The 19,071-nt window shown below is 35.5% G+C and overlaps 3 protein-coding genes, 2 non-coding genes and 1 pseudogene across 5 annotated transcripts; all 6 read right to left on the bottom strand.

Annotated features, from left to right (window-relative positions):
- Positions 1 to 225: 225 nt before the first annotated feature.
- On the bottom strand, positions 226 to 3,904 carry LOC113315376 (uncharacterized 38.1 kDa protein-like). The gene is made up of 6 exons (XM_026563665.1): positions 3,893 to 3,904; positions 1,091 to 1,213; positions 803 to 990; positions 678 to 737; positions 448 to 538; positions 226 to 363 (listed from the first exon to the last, which is right to left on the bottom strand). Exons 1-6 carry the CDS (start codon positions 3,902 to 3,904, stop codon positions 226 to 228), a joined length of 612 nt encoding a protein of 203 aa, XP_026419450.1.
- A 1,433-nt stretch (positions 3,905 to 5,337) lies between these two features.
- Positions 5,338 to 6,983, bottom strand: LOC113317282 (F-box protein At3g07870-like). Its single transcript, XM_026565422.1, has 2 exons — positions 6,925 to 6,983; positions 5,338 to 6,807 (listed from the first exon to the last, which is right to left on the bottom strand). The coding sequence occupies exon 2, from the start codon at positions 6,748 to 6,750 to the stop codon at positions 5,512 to 5,514; it is 1,239 nt and encodes a 412-aa protein (XP_026421207.1). The 5' UTR covers positions 6,751 to 6,807; positions 6,925 to 6,983; the 3' UTR covers positions 5,338 to 5,511.
- A 6,298-nt stretch (positions 6,984 to 13,281) lies between these two features.
- LOC113319687 (ubiquitin-conjugating enzyme E2 2) lies at positions 13,282 to 17,931 on the bottom strand. Its single transcript, XM_026567928.1, has 6 exons — positions 17,727 to 17,931; positions 14,530 to 14,663; positions 14,385 to 14,410; positions 14,035 to 14,124; positions 13,719 to 13,807; positions 13,282 to 13,551 (listed from the first exon to the last, which is right to left on the bottom strand). Exons 2-6 carry the CDS (start codon positions 14,652 to 14,654, stop codon positions 13,423 to 13,425), a joined length of 459 nt encoding a protein of 152 aa, XP_026423713.1. The 5' UTR covers positions 14,655 to 14,663; positions 17,727 to 17,931; the 3' UTR covers positions 13,282 to 13,422.
- On the bottom strand, positions 15,723 to 15,809 carry LOC113319895. The gene has a single exon (XR_003345868.1). It is a non-coding gene; the product is annotated as a small nucleolar RNA snoR128 (small nucleolar RNA).
- LOC113319897 lies at positions 15,963 to 16,065 on the bottom strand (annotated as a pseudogene).
- Positions 16,502 to 16,588, bottom strand: LOC113319896. The gene has a single exon (XR_003345869.1). It is a non-coding gene; the product is annotated as a small nucleolar RNA snoR128 (small nucleolar RNA).
- Positions 17,932 to 19,071: the final 1,140 nt, after the last annotated feature.

Genomic DNA, 19,071 nt, shown 5'->3' with positions numbered 1-19,071 from the left:
AGGGAAAGAGGAGGCAGCTGAGGGAGGGAGGGAGGAAGATCCCAAGATAAGTTTAGAAGATTTTTGACTTCTGAGCCTCTTCAAAATGAAGTTCTTGTCCAAATTTTGCCAAAACCCGGCATTACAATCAAAGTTTTCTCAAGAGTGCATCCAATTAAGATACTAAAATATATACATGGAATCCTCAGGCTGTTTGTGTAGAATGCAGTAGCTCAATTATCAACTCTAAAGAGTTCTTTTAGTGGTGATTGGTATTCTCCAATCCCATGGCATTTCAGGGTTGTTTTTTTTCCATTCCAATGGCTTCTCAGGATTTGATAATTCCCACAATCCGACCTGAGAAGCTCTAGCCTCCATTTCCCACTAATTAGAAGCATGGAGGTGTGTCAAATAATTAAGACATAAAAAGGAACAATAAAGATCAAGACTTGTAACTTGCATGCTCACCTTTGCAAGTTCAGGGCGGTTGTCAAAGGATGCATTATGCCATGCACACTTTCTTCCTACAGGAAGACCATATTTATCCTCACCGTAAACACTGATAGTCAAACACTTCCCCGTAACCAGGTTAGTAAGTTCTTCCTTAGCCTCTTGTCCATAGTGCGTTTTCTTTTTTGGGGCATCAATACCCCTGTTTACGAACAAATTAACCAAATCAAACATGAAATTGTTTTTACCTCAATCGAATCCCGTATTTTTTTGCAAGAATATCCGCATTGTTTGCACCTCTTAGGAGTCTGCATAAAGTGGGCATTAATGATATATATTGCTCTGAAAACACAATGTTGAGAAGCGCAATTACCTGTAACCAGCATCCACAATCTTCTGGTATAATGCATCTGCCTTGGCATAATCCTTGAATGCCCGTGCTTTCAGTCGTTCTGATATTGCTATTTGCACAACCTTGGGCACATTGGACGCTTCCCTTGTGTCCGCAACATCCACATACACCGTTAAGAAATCCCCATCAGCAACATTTCTTACATCCACCTAATTGAAAAATTCCACTTGTGAGACCAAAACATACATTCTTCACAATAGAAACAAAAAATGAAACAGATTTTCCATCAGTTCTAGAGCACCCTATTACTTGAAATGTCTGCAATACATATATCACTCGTTCGGGCTGAGGAGGAGGAGGAGGAAATACTACTACTGCCGGAACTTCAACCCGATCACGTAGAATACGAAGAGCATAGAATTCCAATAAACCCTACAGCAATGACAAAACCCCCTTAGTATCGTTAATAAAACTGAGCATTGTAACATCCATCGAGCACATAATATACTGCAAATTTTCTACAGTTATTGGGTTCAGTTTCCCCAAACTTCCTACTCCCCAAAATTAAACATTCACCTTCCTTCTACGTTTTATATAACTGACATGAACATGAAAAAACCAACTACCATTACTTCCAAAAACAATTTCGATCAAGAATAACACTAAAATAGAACTGTTTTCAACTAATTTTCACTTGTAGTAATTTTCACTTCCAAAGACAATATGCACGTATTCTTTATAATTGCAACTAATTTTCACTTGTAGTACTCAAAAACTATCGATATCAAGAATTCAAAAGCACAAAAGTACAAAAATTTGAATATACAATAAATAAGCAAAAGTATCAAACAATGTGATTTTCAGCGTCAACTCCTTTTGGTTCAACATTTTAAGAACCAAGAGCGCCAGAAATCTCAGATTGACTCCGTCCAATTGGTTTGGCAACAAATAGAAACTCAAGTGCAACAACGAAGTTGAAGCTAATGATCCTATGGGACTACCCTGTTCAGCAATAGGATTGGTGTTGTACGCTTCCCATCTAGTCACTGAAGCACTGCAAAATACTGTAAGCCGAAATGGATACAAACTGATCCAGTAGGCATAATAGTTTTACGTATGGAGTTATTGTAGGTGGAAGCATAGCAACACCATCTTTACAATTACACCTAAAAATAAGGGATCGACCTATGTAAGAACGGTACTTCCTAATTGCGGATGTGTCCAGGTGATGGGAAACAGGCCTTTCCGTGGGAACCGGAACATGTTCTGCAGTATTAAATAGATTGAATTACTGGAATTTTGCTGGGGATGCAGTGTCGGACCCTAAACGAATCCCCCACAAAAACATAAGAGTTACCACCAAATCATATATAGTAGCTATAACCAACAAAATCCAAATAATGGAAGTAGACAAACGAAAAGAAAAAGCAAAAAACAAAGATTCTTGAATAATATTATTGCTCGCATACCTGTAAAATATAGGTTCGGATTTGCAGCCTCGCTCTTTAGGTTCTGAATCGTCCTGCCAAAGATAACATGCATTAATAAGTACAACGCGTCAGGTATTTCGGTAACCACGTGATATGCCAAAAATACCAAATTACTCAGTCTTTTAACTTTGATGGTTGCCAAAGATCTTAAAAAAACCAGAAAAGATGATCATACTGCCGCATAAACAATAGATGAGGTATAATTGGTGATACCTTGTGTAATTTTACCATGAAGTTTAACAGTTCTCATCTTGTTTCACATCAAATCAGCACGCATCGCCTCTCATTGTTGCAACATTAGCGCCAATTGGAGGGTACCTGTAAAACAAACGATAAAAATAGATGAGACAACAAAGCCTAAATCGCAAAAACAGAAAGAAAACCAGAAACCCTAAAGTGGAAACAATGGGGTTTTAGCTTTTCCTCGATGCATTATATAGACAGACACCAACTCGCATATATTCCATCCAAAAAGAACTTTTGTTTTGGAAATGATATATTAATCAATCTCTTATTTTTGGATGATAAATTTCCTAAAATGTCTATAATATCGATTTGTTTTCGACAATATTCAAATATTTATAGGAATGTTTTTGCCACCCTGGAGAAGTTGCACGTAAATAAAAAAATTTTCTTAAAGTTTACTTTTTTATGGATTTAATTAAGATAAATATATATATTTTCATCAAGAACTGTACTATATACTTATTACAGTATTTTTTTATTACTACGTACTACTTAAGTTATTTATGGTATGAACAATATTAAGAGAAAAATATCGAAAATGTTTTGATTATAGTTTATGGCACCTTTTTAATAATTTTTGTTTTTGTTTTTGTTCCTAAAGTTTTGCTTAATATCACTGTAGTTAGTTATGATTTTCTACTAATGATTTTGTATTTTAACTATTCGACAGGATTATAAATTAACTTTTTTCCTCAGAAGATGGAGATTGGTTCGATTTATGGTTACGTACATCCCACACCTTTATGTATTTTTATTTTAAAATTTAATCATAGATTTAATACCAACAGAAAGTGTAATTGTGAGCATTTTTGTTATCCGTAGTTTGGAAATGCGATTAGGGAGATTTTATTACAAAAACTGTAAATGGATATTGGACATTGTTTATTTTTTTTATTTAAATGATTGATCTTTTTTTTATCACATGATTGATCTAATTTTACGATTTCATCACGATAAACATTGCATATTTTATTTTATATTATTTTATCATCATGAAATCGTTTTTTTTTGTAATGTTATATTTGTTTTGATATATTTCTTAGATTAAATAAAATTTAGTAATTTTAGGAAATTATTTTCTTAAATGTGACTGGTCAGATAACATTTTGTGGGTCCAAAAGATTTTTTTGAAATTTTATTGGCTAAAATTCTAAATGGTGGGGCCAGAATCAACCAGAAGCTCCGGTTAACCACGTCGCTCGAAAAAAACTCTGTTTTTAGGATCCAAAAGATTCTTCTGAAATTTTATTGGCTGAAATTCTAAATGGTGGGGCTAGAATCAACCAGAAACTCCGGTTAACCACGTCGCTCGAAAAAACTCTTGTTTTTATATAGAGAATTTTACCTTAAATTAACCTTCTTTTAGAACACATACCAAATTTGCCATATTTACCCAGAAGAAAAAGGGAAAAGAATTATATTTTGATGGAACGAGCATTAAGTTAGCACAAATAATATTGAAATCTCATTCATTTTTGTCGGTTTCACTTTTTACTGAATTTTTTTTGTTCGTTCTTAGCTTTACTGATTTTTTTTCTTGGTTCTTAGGTTTGCTTTAGTCATGTATTAATACCTCCACGATTTTATATTAATGATTATGTATTTTGAATATTGGGGATTATTAATCAAAAAAAAGTACAGAAGAAGAAGCACGTTTCTACCTGCAGGTTAGCATCCACCTTTTTTCATTGTGTATTTTATTTGTAAATTTTGATTATTGTAAATTTTGGTCGAAAAAATATATTGTGGGGAAAATATTTTTGTCGGATATTGTTGTCTAAAATACTGTAATACTACCAAAACAAAAAAGTAAGGTGGGGCCAGATTCAACCGGAACCTCCGGTTAACCACGACGCTCGAAAAAACTCTATTTTTATAGAGAGAATGCATGCATCATGATATCTGTTTGTCTCCTGTTCTGGTGTCAGTATGGACTGTCTAGGTCAAGAAAATTTTCTAGATCATGTAAAAGCAGTTAAGTGACCTTATATTGTCAGCATTTTCTGCACTAGCAATGGCGTTCCACGTCTTGGATTTTGCATATAAGTGCAATTGGAGGCTGTTCATCTTTTGAATAATTTTTTTTTTATCACTTCAAAGTCCTTATTTTTTTTATTTTTTTTTGATCAAATAGCTGGGGACAAAGTCCTCATCTTGCTTCTTGACTAGCGAGTAACTTGCAGGACAACAAAAGAGCTTCCTCTAGCTGACCATGCTGACAAGAAATTCTACGGAATGAAATTGGAGACGGATGGGCAGCTATAATCTTAAGCTTTCACTTATTTTTATTAAAACTAGCAAGATGGAAGAAAAATTTGACAACTAAATCTAGGACAATCTTAAAGTAATATACTGAAGAAACATAAACAGGTTTAGATTGCACAAATTATCATGAAGCTGCATACAGTTGAATCAACACATCTTGAACACTTATTCGATGAATATAGAAGAAGTGCAAATAATCATAGTGCCGAATTTTAAGAGAAAATGCCTAATTGTCATACCAAGTGTTAAGAGACCATAAAGAAAGGCAAAATAACAAGCATCAACCCAAGCAAGAGAGGGAAAAGCGCTGGAAAAATGGACCATGTGGCCGTACTCAAGGCGTCAGAAATTTTCTTTACCAGAACTCTAGCAATATCTTTGAATAAAACAAGAAAGAATCAAAACCAAACAGCAGCCTGATGCTCTTCCCCTGCTCCACATTTATTGGCAAAACAAACATCTTATTCGGGAAAAAAAATAATTATACAGAGTTTTACAAGTTTGGGTGTATGCTTCAAGGGCTTGGTCTAATTTGACACCATTTGCAGTAATAAGTATTGGTTCAAGAATGTATTCAGATATAACCAATGTCAGCAACAATAACAATGAAAATCTGACTTCAAATTATAGGACTAAAGCAAGAATATCTTGAAACATTCAAAATAAAAAGTTAAAAAAAATAGAAAAACCACGAAATCATATGGTTCAATCCTTAGCCATCTGTTCAGTTTACTTACCCTTGTAGTTTGGTCTTCTCCTACATTTCATACCAAGAGCTTTCAGCGAAACAAAACTGTTGGTATGAGGAGTTGCTTGATAAAAGCTCATGGCTCTATGACCATCTTCATCCTTCCTTAGTTCTTCAAGTACTGCAGTTTTTGGATCGTAACAAGAGACAAATCTATGATCCTGCCAAAATAAAAGCTTGCCATTCTTGGTAAAAGCAAGAGGAAGAAGATCAAAATCATATCTAGTTTCAGCTTGCACAGTCAACTCCCTATTCCAAATCCAAGTTCCATTCTGTTGCACATTCATGTCATTGTTATTTTTAAATAACCATATGTCAGCATGTGTATTTCTCTTCCCTGTGGCTGATTTTAGATCAACAAGACATAAACAATCTCCAAACACACAAAGACGCTTTCCATAAGTATTGTTTCCTCCTACGATGAGTGGTGAAGCTATATAACGGAACTCCTCATCGGCTAAGCTGAAAGCAAGAATATTCAACGAGTAATCAAGCCAAAATAGCTCTCCATTTACAGAAACACTCTTTGAATATCGAAACCCATGATTAAACAAGGGGGTTTCTTTTTCCTCCTTCCATGTACTACTCTCATTGCCAAGAATATACACCTGAAAAAACCATGCAGCAGGTTTCTGGTAGATTCTGACAACTTTATACTCGTCCGTCGAAGAACTGTAACCAAATCCATACACCATCTCATATGGTATAATTCCATTTGTGCCTGTGCATCTCGGAAGAAAAACGTATTCTTTTGTTACAGGGTTAAATATGTGAACAGGGTCATCCAGATTACTGTGACGAACAGTAGAACAAATCAAGCCATTGCATGAAGCAATCATGACAAGATGTAAATCATACTTGGCCGGCCTAATGGAAAGAGTGTTGATCGTTTTATTTTTCATTTCGTAAGACTTCTTATTTGCATCCACGCAATATTCAATATACTTAAGCCTGCATTTGTCACTCTTACTACTGTCAATATATTGTAACTTAAGGAACCCTGATCGAACAATCTCACAAGCATTTGCTGAAGCATCCTGACTGTAATTCTCGTCAAGTTTTTGCAGCAACAGTTTACTATGAGCAAGATGATTTTTAATAAACGATGGGTCCTTAATGAGATTCCTAATGGCATTTCTCCATGGTTTGCAAACTAAAACTAAATCAGCATGTAAACGAAAAAATATATTCGGCAAAATATCTGATGGAAGATCATTCATACCCGTAACCCCCGTATTGCACCAAAACTTTCAACTTTGGGAGCCAAGAATCCGAATCTGGATGGAATAACACACAATAAAAGAAAAAAAAATACGATCAAAATCATAATACGGAAAATAAATCTATAATAAAAGAAATGATTATGCTAAAAGAGATGATTAGTTATCACTTACAGTTTTCTTTGAATCCCAAAAGCCGTTATTTATTTTAGGGTTATTTTTGCTTCGCAAACATCTTAGATTTTATATTGTGCAGCATCAAAAATGGACCACTACTTATAACGGAAAGTTGAGGAGTGAGGACTGCTCCATTTTTTGTGGGGGGTCTGCCATGTAGAGAACCTAGAGGCACTGAAAGGACTGAAATAATCTTTTTTGTGTTTCAAAATTACTGTACTAGCCCACCAGGTACTGAAACAACTTCAAAGGCGTCCAACAAGGCAAATGAGTTTCTGGCAGGAGTGAACTGTACAGTGAGGTAACGTTCAGTGAGAATTCCTCTTCAACAGGACTATTTTGAAGCTGCAAACTAAGGAGGACAAATTGTCGGGTGGCAACACGATTTTTTTTCAATATTCATACCATAGCTTTGAAAAATGAATAAAGACGAACCCAACGTCTGCCGGACTTTTGGATTCAAAATGTGTAAGATGAAATTCCGTGGAATTTGTCTAGGCTATCTGATCGAGAAGTAAACCAGAAGTTTTTTTATTTATTTATTAAAGAAGAATAAAATGATTACAAAGAAAAAGAAAAAATGGTCCAAAAAAGACCATCGAACCAAAGCTGAAAAAGAAAAGTGAATTTTAGGCGCAGGTCCAAAAAAATTTATTTTCTTACCGTCAGACCCATAATTAACTTTGGATATGCTCGTACCCAAAGTTTTTTATAAATATGTTTTTACTCTATCACCCTCGGCAGTTTCGAACTAAAACGGTTTTTCTTTTCTCCTGAGAAGTTATTACCCTAAGCGGTTTAAAAACTTTCAGCAGTTTCTTTTCTCCTCCACCAAAAACTCTGTAACTGATTTGCGGAGTTAATTTCTTATCCATTTAAACCCTAAAAAATCAATTTCATACTCTATAAAACCAACCTAGAAACTAGTTAAGTTGAAATTACAAACCCTAGAAAGAACATTTCGACAAAAATGAACGAAACAGAAGCACAATCAGGTTAACAACATCATTTTATTTTAATTTCTTCTCCATTTATCACTTTCTTTTTCTTTGATTTTAACATCATTTTTACTTGTTGATGTTGAATTTGAAAATCACGAAACAGATAGTGAAAGACCACTGATTGAGTTTACAATGAAGGCAAAGGAAGATTCTGTGAAAGAGAAAAAGGAATTGTCTGGTATGCATCTATAATAAGTCATTTGTTTTACTTTTAAATAACATATGTTACGCAGGAAACATAATGTGCATAACTTGTTATGCAGTAAAAATAACTATGCATAACTGCGTATCTTATTATGCATAACTGGTTATGCAGTAAAAGCAACTATGCATAACTGCGTAGCTTATTATGCATAACTTGTTATGCAGTAAAATCAAACATGTTGAACTGCGTAGCTTATTATGCATAACTGCTTATGCAGTAAAATCAAACATGTTGAACTGCGTAGCTTATTATGCATAACTGCTTATGCAGTAAAATCAAACATGCTGAACTGCATAGCTTATTTGCATAACTTGTTATGCAGAAAAAGCAACTATGCATAACTGCGTAACTTATTATGCATAACTTGTTATGCAGTAAAAACAACTATGCTGAACTGCATAACTTGTTATGCAGTAAAAACAACTATGTTGAACTGCATAACTTGTTATGCAGTAAAAGCAAACATGCTGAACTGCGTAGCTTAGTATGCATAACTGGTTATGCAGTAAAAACAACTATGTGCATAACTAGTTATGCAGGTACATAACTTGCATGATGCATAAGGCATGATGATTTAACCCCTTTCTTACTTTTAAGTACTTATTATATTGTATCTTTTGTGTTGAATTTGTCTGTTTCAGTCAAGCAAGTTGTTGATAATAGGAAGAAAAGAAAAAGACGTGAACCCCAACAAACAGAAAAACTTAAAAAGAAGAAGAACCAAGGTGAAAATGAAGAAGAAGAAGAAGAAGAAGAAGAAGAACCTGTCCCCTTATACATCAATTATTATAAAGAAGGTGCGTTAACCTGGCAATCATTAATAACATGTTATCCCCATATAATTTCTTATGTTCAAAAAATAAATGCATAACAGGTTATATACTATGCATAATAGGTTATGCACACAACTGTCTGTTTAACAAATCTGCATAACAGTTTATGCATAAGCCTGTACAAAAGGCATATGAGGTTATGCAGTGAAAGTAGCAATTCTAACTTAGTAAAATACTTTTTTATTTTGTTATTTTGTTTGTGCAGTTAAAGCTAAGACCAAGCCTGCAATTCAAGGAGGTACTTATAGAGCAGGTTTTCCAAGGATACTTGCATTGTTCAATAGGATAAGGGAAAGAGGTGGTTTTAGTCCGTTGAAGGCTAATATGATCAATGTGTCTCCATTTGGGAAAGTCTATAACTGGTTAAATGCTGCGAACATTTCATACTTGGATGGTAAGATCAATCAGCTGATGGATGAGGTCCTTCTATCATATGACCATGATGATTTGAGTCAGCATTCATTCAAGGTGTCAGAAAACAAGTCTATACAGTCAACGGCTAGTGAGCTTGCTGTTATTTTTCAGATGCCAAGAGTTAAAGGAAACAGAGGAAGAGATATTCTGACCTCAAAAGAAGAGATAGGGATGACTCAGTCACTTTCCCTCGTCAAGCAATTCCCATGCAAAACAAGAGCAGGTGATGTGAATAAAACTCCCAAATCACAAGTAACAAAGGTGTGGATAGATGATATTGAAAGGTTGTTGATGGAAAAACTTGATCAGAAAGGTCATGAAGAGGAAGTTGTTTCCCTTGCATGCCTTTAGATGCTAGTGGTTCTGTTTTTTTGTCGATCAATGGGAGACTCACTGGACGTCTCGTATGTTGGTTTGGTGAAGGATTTGGAAACCATGGATTCTGTATCTTTTCCTGATCTAATTCACCAACACCTGATGGATGGCATCAAGACTGTCAAAAGAGACAATCTTCTTATCAGGAATTGCGGTGGTTGCACTGTATATTCTCTTGTGAGTTCTTTTTTTTTCTTTTTTAAACTTTCTTAAAAAATATCTGCATAAAAAGTCTGCATAACTAGATATGCAGTACCATAAAAATCAACTCGCAAAAACTTGCTTCCATCATTAAAAGAAAAACTGACATGATGAGGTAGTAAACGAGTCCACTTCAGGCAAACGGTTGTCTTCAAATTCTCCAGAGTTGAATTGACATCAACATGATGTGCTAAGAATTCACTGAAGTAGTGAATCACAGCTAGTGCACTAATAACAGGCATTTCACCCTGCAAAACACAAAAAGAGAAAAAATTAAACATATCTATCCTGCATGTTGCTTCAGAAAAAAAATTCTTACTCAAAATTGAAATATCAAATCAACAACATCAAAGATCAAATTTAAAAAATCAAATCATATCTATCCTGCATAACATCTTAGGCAGATCCAAAATTAACTGCATGACCTGTTATGCATTGTTTAGAGTATCTGCATAACTGGTTATGCAGTAAAAACAGCTATGCATAACGTTATGCATAACTGCTTATGCAGTAAGAGCAGCTATGCATAACTGCGTAACTTGTTATGCATAACTGGTTATGCAGTAAAAGCAACTATGCATAATTTCGTAGCTTATTATGCATAACTGCTTATGCAGTAAAAGCAACTATGTTGAATTGCGTAGCTTATTATGCATAACTGGTTATGCAGTAAAAGCAAACATGGTGAACTGCATAACTTATTATGCATAACTGCTGATGCAGTTAAAATACAAACATTGTTTAACTGCATAACATCTTATGCAGATCCAAAAATAACTGCATGACCCTTTATGCATTATTTAGAGTATCTGCATAACTTGTTATGCATATAAAAAGCCTTATTATATTGGTTAAGCATACCCTGCATCACGCATTGTTTAACTGCATAACATCTTATGCAGATCCAACATTGACTGCATGACAAGTTATGCATTGTTTAGAGTATCTGCATAACCTGTTATGCATATAAATTTATGCCTTCCCTGATGAGTGTTATTAAATCATGTTGCAGCTTTAGGAGAACTTTAGAGATGAGTACAGTGCAATGGAGTTGGAACTCTGTGAAATCAAAACTAAAAGATTGAATCGAAAAGATCTGCATTGATCGTAAATTCAAAAACAAGCTTAAAATATCTAAAAATCCATTCGAAAACCTAAATTAAACTCTGTAACTTAAAATAATAGATCATAATCTTAAAGAAACTAAAACCTAGAATCGAATCAAGATTAAACAAGATCAGAATCAAAGTTAAACAAGATCAGAATCAAAGATAAAACGAACGAACCTGAGCTTGAATTTCAGATTGTCTTTGCTGAGTAAATTGAATCTCTCAATCAGCTCCTTCGCAACTCTCGATAAATTCAATACTTCAGCTCTCGCTCCGGCTCTATCTCAATCTCTCAGAACAAAATCTCAATACAAAATCTCAAAACATAAAGTGAGGTTAAACTTGGAAATAAAATAAAAAGAAAACTGAATTTTGAAAATTTTGGGTTTCGGCAGAATTTATACGCCGATTTTGGGTGCGCGTGTGAACTTTTACACGCGTGGGTTTGACAGTGGTGGAATGTGAGAAAATGGGTGTGGCTGTAGTTTTAGAGCGACCCCAACATACTGGGCTTACAAGACCCTAATCAAGAAACAACTGAAAATTAGCAAAATCTGTAGCAAATGTGAGAAGGCCATTCCATTTTTGTCAGAGATGGAGGTCAAGGTATGAAATGAAGAGCCTGACCTTGATGCAGATTAGATCCCTTTTTTGCAAAATGATCTGCTGAGAAGTTGAGTTCCCTATAACTATGCCTGAACTGTGTATCTTATCCAAAATAAAATTCCACCTAGCTTGAACAAACCAAGGAAGCTTTCTTGAGGTGAACAGTGAACACAGTGACAACAGATAAAGAGTCCGACTGAATCAGAAGTTTGAAGAGTAACAGCCCACTCAATTGCTCTTATAATTGCTATGATCTCAGCCACAAAACTGGTAGCAAGACCAATGCCACCAGCTTCAGCACAAACGTACATAAAAACCATAAGTTCTTGAATTCACACTCAATTCGTACAGGCTAAAATGCCTTTTGTGGTTAGAGGGTTAGCGATTTCGAAGTGTCTGACCAGAAAACAACTCTATCGTATTGGTTAAATGGATTTTACCAGAACCATGATGGCACATAAACTGCTTCCTTAGCAGAAGCTAAGAATAAGTGGAATAGTTCCTTTCTGTTAAAGCAAAATCAACCTTGTGGGAAGGGAAAGAAAGTGGCACTGACCTTTTGTGTTCTAAACTCATTTTCACCCAACTCCAGTCCGCGACACGTTTGGAAATATTTTTCTGTCATTTGGAAATATTTTTCTGTCATTACCATGAGGAAAAGCTCAAACGGGGATTTGATGATTTTTTTGGCTCAATCATCTTCTACTGCATATCATGCTGGCACTATTGAGATTTGAAGCCGGTGTCGTTTTTACATGTAATTGGAGTTCTGTAAAAATTGAATGTTTGCACAGTTTTTTTTTCCTCTTTATCTTTGTGCAGCTGAATACTGCTCAAGCCTGAGGCAGAAAGGCAGGGCAGGGCATGATGCTGAAGCATATGACAGACAAGAAGACTAAGACATAATTATATCTGAGCAGCATTCAGATGATCCTTCTTAATCATTATCTGCTGCTAAACTGAACTTGCTCACTGAAAATTAACTCTTTGAACTATAATAATCAGATCCTGTGTTTGTTTATAAAGTGTCAACGTAGCGCTGATTCTACAGGGTGAAGAGAGCAATGATAAGGAGGTACACAGAAACTGCATGCATGGAAAATCCAGTATGACTATTATTTGTTAAAAGTAGCATGCGAGTTGGTGCATCAAGGGATGGACAGAGCAGAGAACCTTAAGAGAAGACAGATCATATAATTCACAAAACTCTCTTTAGCCAAAGCACGCATAATTGGTTGTTTCATCATATCAACCTCACTCCATCCACCTGTGTCCGAAACAGCACGTGGAGTCGTGGACTGCAATCCACTGGTTTCAGCTCAATAACATCGATGTAAGAAAAATAATGTGAGCTCCAATGGGAATCAGTCCCACTGAACGCCATTCTCAGTCATTTCTTCAAACAGTCAGTCTAAAGGAAGTACCTATAATAAGCTCATGCATACAAAGACCTCTAATCATAGTAGTATAAGTGACCTAGTGCTACAGTTCGTCAGTTCCGCCACAATAAAGAGGAAAACGGCTTGAAGAGAATTCTAACGTTCATGGACTATGGGATGGTACTGTGGAAAAGTATACGACATGAAGATAGTTCTGTAGGCAACATGACGTGTAAGGAATCAAGCAAGCAAATTTTATTATATAACTCTTATGTCTGTATTACAATTGTTTTCAAGTGGAAATGTTTACTTATGTAGACTTCAAACTTTACAGAATAAGTCAAATGACATCCACATGTTAGGGATGAGCAGTTAATCTGCTGTCCAGCTTTGCTCAACGACTTCGCGTACTTTTCTGTTGTAGTCCCGCTTGTTATCACTAAACATCCTTGCAGCTTCAGAATTAGCAGGAGAATTTGGGTTTGGGTCGCAAAGCAACGACTGCATAGGAATTAGAATACAGCACAACAATGAGTATCAAATTTTGCCGCCATAAAAATTTGGTAAAACTGGAAAGCATAACTACAGGCTAGTCACTGCTAACCATAACGTTTATGTTTTATGTTAAAGTTAATCACTGAGCAAGAAAGAAAAAGGCACCAAATTACCTGGATAGAAGTTAGAATAGCAGCTACATCATAAATAGGACTCCACTGATTCTGTAAGATATCCAAGCAAATACTTCCATCTGCATAGACTGGATTGGTCGGACAAATGAAAAAGTTAGTAACGTGACAGAATAACCCAACACTTAGCAACAAATCCAAATGGACTTGTCATTCAAGGCTATAACTAGACTAAACCCAACATAGCAAAAACATTTTCGACCAATTAACAGCAATTAAAAAGCAGATCATTTTCATAGTTCAATGAAGCAGGTAAATTTTAACATTTGGAGGCTAGCCCCTCTAGTTCACGACTTACTATTTGGATGGAACATCCGCGAAACAAACCGAACTGTTGGTGGCTTATTTGGATAGTCCTCCGAAAACTGCAGAGACAACTTAAAGGTACCTAAAGGATTTAAAATAATATTATCATTTTACTATCATAACCAGAAGCACTGCAAAACAGATGGCAGATAAACCAATTCGCCGATGAAACATTTCTATATAAAAAAAGTAAGCAGTCCAATTTCAAAAGGTTTTGGATGGAGATCAATCACAACAGACAATATAAATAAGTTGACCATGGATATGTAATTAACATAATGGATGAACGATCTGCAAGACAAACTAATACTCCATACTGATATGGAGTTTAACAACACTCACCTCCATCCCAGGGAGTATCATCTGGGCTGCAAATAAAACCAATTGAAGTTGTAAGCGTCAGTTTTTTCAAAACTCTGACAAAAAGAGAATCAGCAGAGATAGAAGACCATAAGCAAAAGAAAAGGTGGTTTCATCTTTTCCTTACCCAAATATAACAGCATTCCATAACATTATGTTATTGTCCTGTGGTGCACCGCTGATGCCTGCTGGAGGATCCTGTTGCAATCTCTTGAAATCCCTCATCAATCTTTTCCTTGAAGGAGTCGACATCCTCACAGCCTAAGAATAACCAAATAAAAAGCCAACAATATAATCAGTAAAATTCTCCTACCCCAACAACCTGATTGCAAATTCAGCCTGACTTATTCCATATATCAAAATTATGTGAACCTAAAGAAAAGAGCTGCTCGGGAATTTAAGTAAGAAATATGCTAGCATTTAAAAAGAAAGTGCACATACTGAAAATATTCAACATATTCAAACTTAATATCAATAGAAAGTTCTAATTAAAAGACAAACTTAATATCAATTAACCAAAACCATATTCAACATCTTCTATTTTAATGTTACTCAGGAAACCGCTCAGATCAACATCGTGCTGGTCAGCACCACATTGACTTCACATCAAGTACATTTACTTTCGTTAATATTGAGCTCTCGTCATTGCAACACAACCACCAAAGGTGATTTACAACATACTAAGGTCCGTAACACCAAGAGCAAAGAAATAGAAAGCTCTAATTGAAAGGAAAACTTAGTATCAATTAACCAAAACCATATTCAACATCTATTCTACTGTTGCTCAGGTAACCGCTCAGATCAATATCGTGCTGGTCAGCACCACATTGACTTCACATCAAGTACATTTACTTTCGTTAAATATTGAGCTCTCATCATTGCAACACAACCACCAAAGGTGATTTACAACATACTAAGGTCCGTAACACCAAGAGCAAAGAAATAGAAAGTTCTAATTGAAAGGCAAACTTAGTATCAATTAACCAAAACCATATTCAACATCTATTCTACTGTTGCTCAGGTAACCGCTCAGATCAACATCGTGCTGGTCAGCACCACATTGACTTCACATCAAGTACATTTACTTTCGTTAAATATTGAGCTCTCATCATTGCAATAAGTTTAGAGTTTAAACCAAGTATAAACAAGGTTCGGGGAGAAGGAAACAACAGAAAGAAATTGATGAAGAAACAACCACCAAAGGTAATTCATAATATATACTGAGGTCTGTAACACCAATGGAAAAACGAAAAAAGTTCTAATCGCAAACAACGTAACAGTGCGTCAAAACCATATTCGTCATTTAATATATATAAAATGTTGCTTAGGTAACCGCTCAGATCGCACAATATTGACTTCACATCAAGTACATTTACTTTCGTTAATATTGAGCTCTCATCATTGCAATAAGTTTAAACAAGGTTCTGCGAAAAGGAAACAGCAGAATGAAATTGATGAAGAAACAGCCACCAAAGATAATAACTCATAATATGCCAAGGCAAAACAAACATAATAAGCCACCAATTTATCAAAACCATGTTCATTATCTAATGTAATATGTTGCTCAGGTAACCGCTCAGATCAACATCGTGCTGGTCAGCACCACATTGACTTCACATCAAGTACATTTACTTTCGTTAATATTGAGCTCTCATCATTGCAACACAACCACCAAAGGTGATTTACAACATACTAAGGTCCGTAACACCAAGAGCAAAGAAATAGAAAGTTCTAATTGAAAGGCAAACTTAGTATCAATTAACCAAAACCATATTCAACATCTATTCTACTGTTGCTCAGGTAACCGCTCAGATCAACATCGTGCTGGTCAGCACCACATTGACTTCACATCAAGTACATTTACTTTCGTTAAATATTGAGCTCTCATCATTGCAATAAGTTTAGAGTTTAAACCAAGTATAAACAAGGTTCGGGGAGAAGGAAACAACAGAAAGAAATTGATGAAGAAACAACCACCAAAGGTAATTCATAATATATACTGAGGTCTGTAACACCAATGGAAAAACGAAAAAAGTTCTAATCGCAAACAACGTAACAGTGCGTCAAAACCATATTCGTCATTTAATATATATAAAATGTTGCTTAGGTAACCGCTCAGATCGCACAACATTGACTTCACATCAAGTACATTTACTTTCGTTAATATTGAGCTCTCATCATTGCAATAAGTTTAAACAAGGTTCTGCGAAAAGGGAACAGCAGAAAGAAATTGATGAAGAAACAGCCACCAAAGATAATAACTCATAATATGCCAAGGCAAAACAAACATAATAAGCCACCAATTTATCAAAACCATGTTCATTATCTAATGTAATATGTTGCTCAGGTAACCGCTCAGATCAACACTGTGCTGGTCAGCACCATGTTGACTTCACATCAACTACATTTACTTTCGATAAATGTTGAGCTCTCATCATGGCAATATACAATATACTTTTGAGGTCAATAAAAAGGATTCACAGGCAGGGAAAAGGAAAAACTGCAGAAAAAGTCAAAAAAACTTGATGAAGAAACAGCCACCGAAGGTCACTTATAACATGCTAAGGTCGGCAAAACGAAGGGGGAAGAAATAAAAAGTTCTAACTGCAAAACAAGCTTCAAATCACCATTCAATATATCATACCATATTCACTATCCAATCTAATAATGTTGCTCAGGTAACTGCTCAGATCAACATTGTGCTGGTTAGCACCATGCTGACTTCACAAGAAGTAAATGTACTCTCATAAAATAAAACGCTTTGATCTATAGCTTAATTAGTTTGTAACACTGCAGCCTACAAGGGGAAAAATGTTACTGTGAAACATAGAAATAAATCTAAACTAAAAAATATGTATCTGTTGACTCAGGATCAACATGGTTGCTGGTCAGCACCATGATGGAATCACATCAAGCACATTGCTTTTGGTAAATATTAAGCTCTCATCATTGCAGCAATTTTATGTTGCAATGATTTTACAAAGTATCCAATACGATTAAATAATGGCAATCATAGTACTCGTTCAAATTAAAATCATTACAGAAAATTTTAAAATATAATATACGCGTTTAGTAAAAGAGAACCACAATCTACCCTATCCTAATCCATCATCTAATCACTGTATCTACCAACCTATTAACATACACAAACTCTATCGAGGGTTTTCAACTTTCAAACAATCAACTAAATAACCAAATAGACCAAGTCTTTCACACAAAAAAACTATATAGATCAACGCTTTGCTCATAAGAGAATAATAATCAAGAAATTTTGAAACCCTAATTAGAAAAATAAATAATAAGGAACGAGAACAAATGTCTCACCGTAAGAAAAAGCTGTGAGAAAAAACTCCGATTCTTCTCAGGATCTAATGATTAGGGTTTTATACAGCTGCGGGGGGGAGATTAAGGGTTAGGGTTTGGTATTGGGGTATTGTTGTTAGAGTTAGAAATGATTTTGTTTATTGTTTTTATTGTATTACACTTTACAGGATTCACTTCTCTTTTATACATGAATACAAAGATCAGAACAGTTTCAGATGCAACTGCCCTACGTTATAGACGGAGATAGACTAGGATAAAATGTTGAAGCCAACTGAAACACCTCAGTCTATATTGACTGAGACAATATAGGATCATCTTAGACTGACTCCTTAACACTCCCCGTCAAGTTAAGCATGAGTGGCCGAATGTTTAACTTGTCCCTTATAAGTTGATATCTAGGAGAAGCTAACCCTTTGGTGAAGATATCTGCTAGCTGATCCTTCGATGATAGAAACATGACATGTAGTTGTTTCTTAGCCACTCTTTCCCGAACAAAGTGATAGTCTATTTCAATGTGTTTCATACGAGCATGGAACACTGGGTTAGCTGTTAAGTACGTAGCTCCCAAGTTATCACACCACAAGTGTGGTGCCGTAATAGAGATGCCTAACTCTTTCAGCAATGATTGAATCCAAATTAACTCCGAGGTTGCAATCGCAATACCTCTATATTCAGCTTCCGTAGATGACTTCGAAACCGTCTTCTGTTTACGTGCACTCCAAGAGATCAGATTGCCACCAAAATAAATACCATATCCACTAGTAGAGCGTCTGTCATCAAGACTGCCTGCCCAATCCGAGTCAGTATAGGCTTGCAGAGACATATCTTGAGAAGGACTGAAGTACAGACCGTAATCCACTGTATGCTTAAGATAACGCAGGATCCTCTTTACCAACTCCCAATGCTCTACATATGGATCATGCATATATTGACATGCTTTGTTCACAGCAACCGAGATATCTGGACGTGTCAGATGAAGATATTGTAGTGCACCTACTACGCTTCGATATAGAGTTGCATCCGAGAACTTCGAAGTACCTTCTTTCTGTATTCTCGTTTGAACTGCCAGAGGGGTGCAGACAGGTTTGACTCCATCAAGTTTTGTTCTACAGAGCAAATCTGTAATATATTTTCGTTGACTGAGCACTAAACTCCTTCCTCGGCGATAGACTTCAATACCTAGGAAATAATTTAGAGAACCCATATCCTGAACAGCAAATTCTTTGCTCAAGTTAGATATGAGATCATCACACACAAATTTATTAGACCCCGTGACCACAATGTCATCTACATAGATCAGTACGTATATAGTGTAAGAACTTTCCTTTTTAATAAACAGGGAAGT

This window comes from Papaver somniferum, chromosome 10, assembly GCF_003573695.1.
Source record: "Papaver somniferum cultivar HN1 chromosome 10, ASM357369v1, whole genome shotgun sequence".
Lineage (NCBI taxonomy): Eukaryota > Viridiplantae > Streptophyta > Magnoliopsida > Ranunculales > Papaveraceae > Papaver > Papaver somniferum.
Note: the sequence above shows the minus strand (reverse complement) of the source record. Positions and strands in the feature narration are given on the sequence as shown.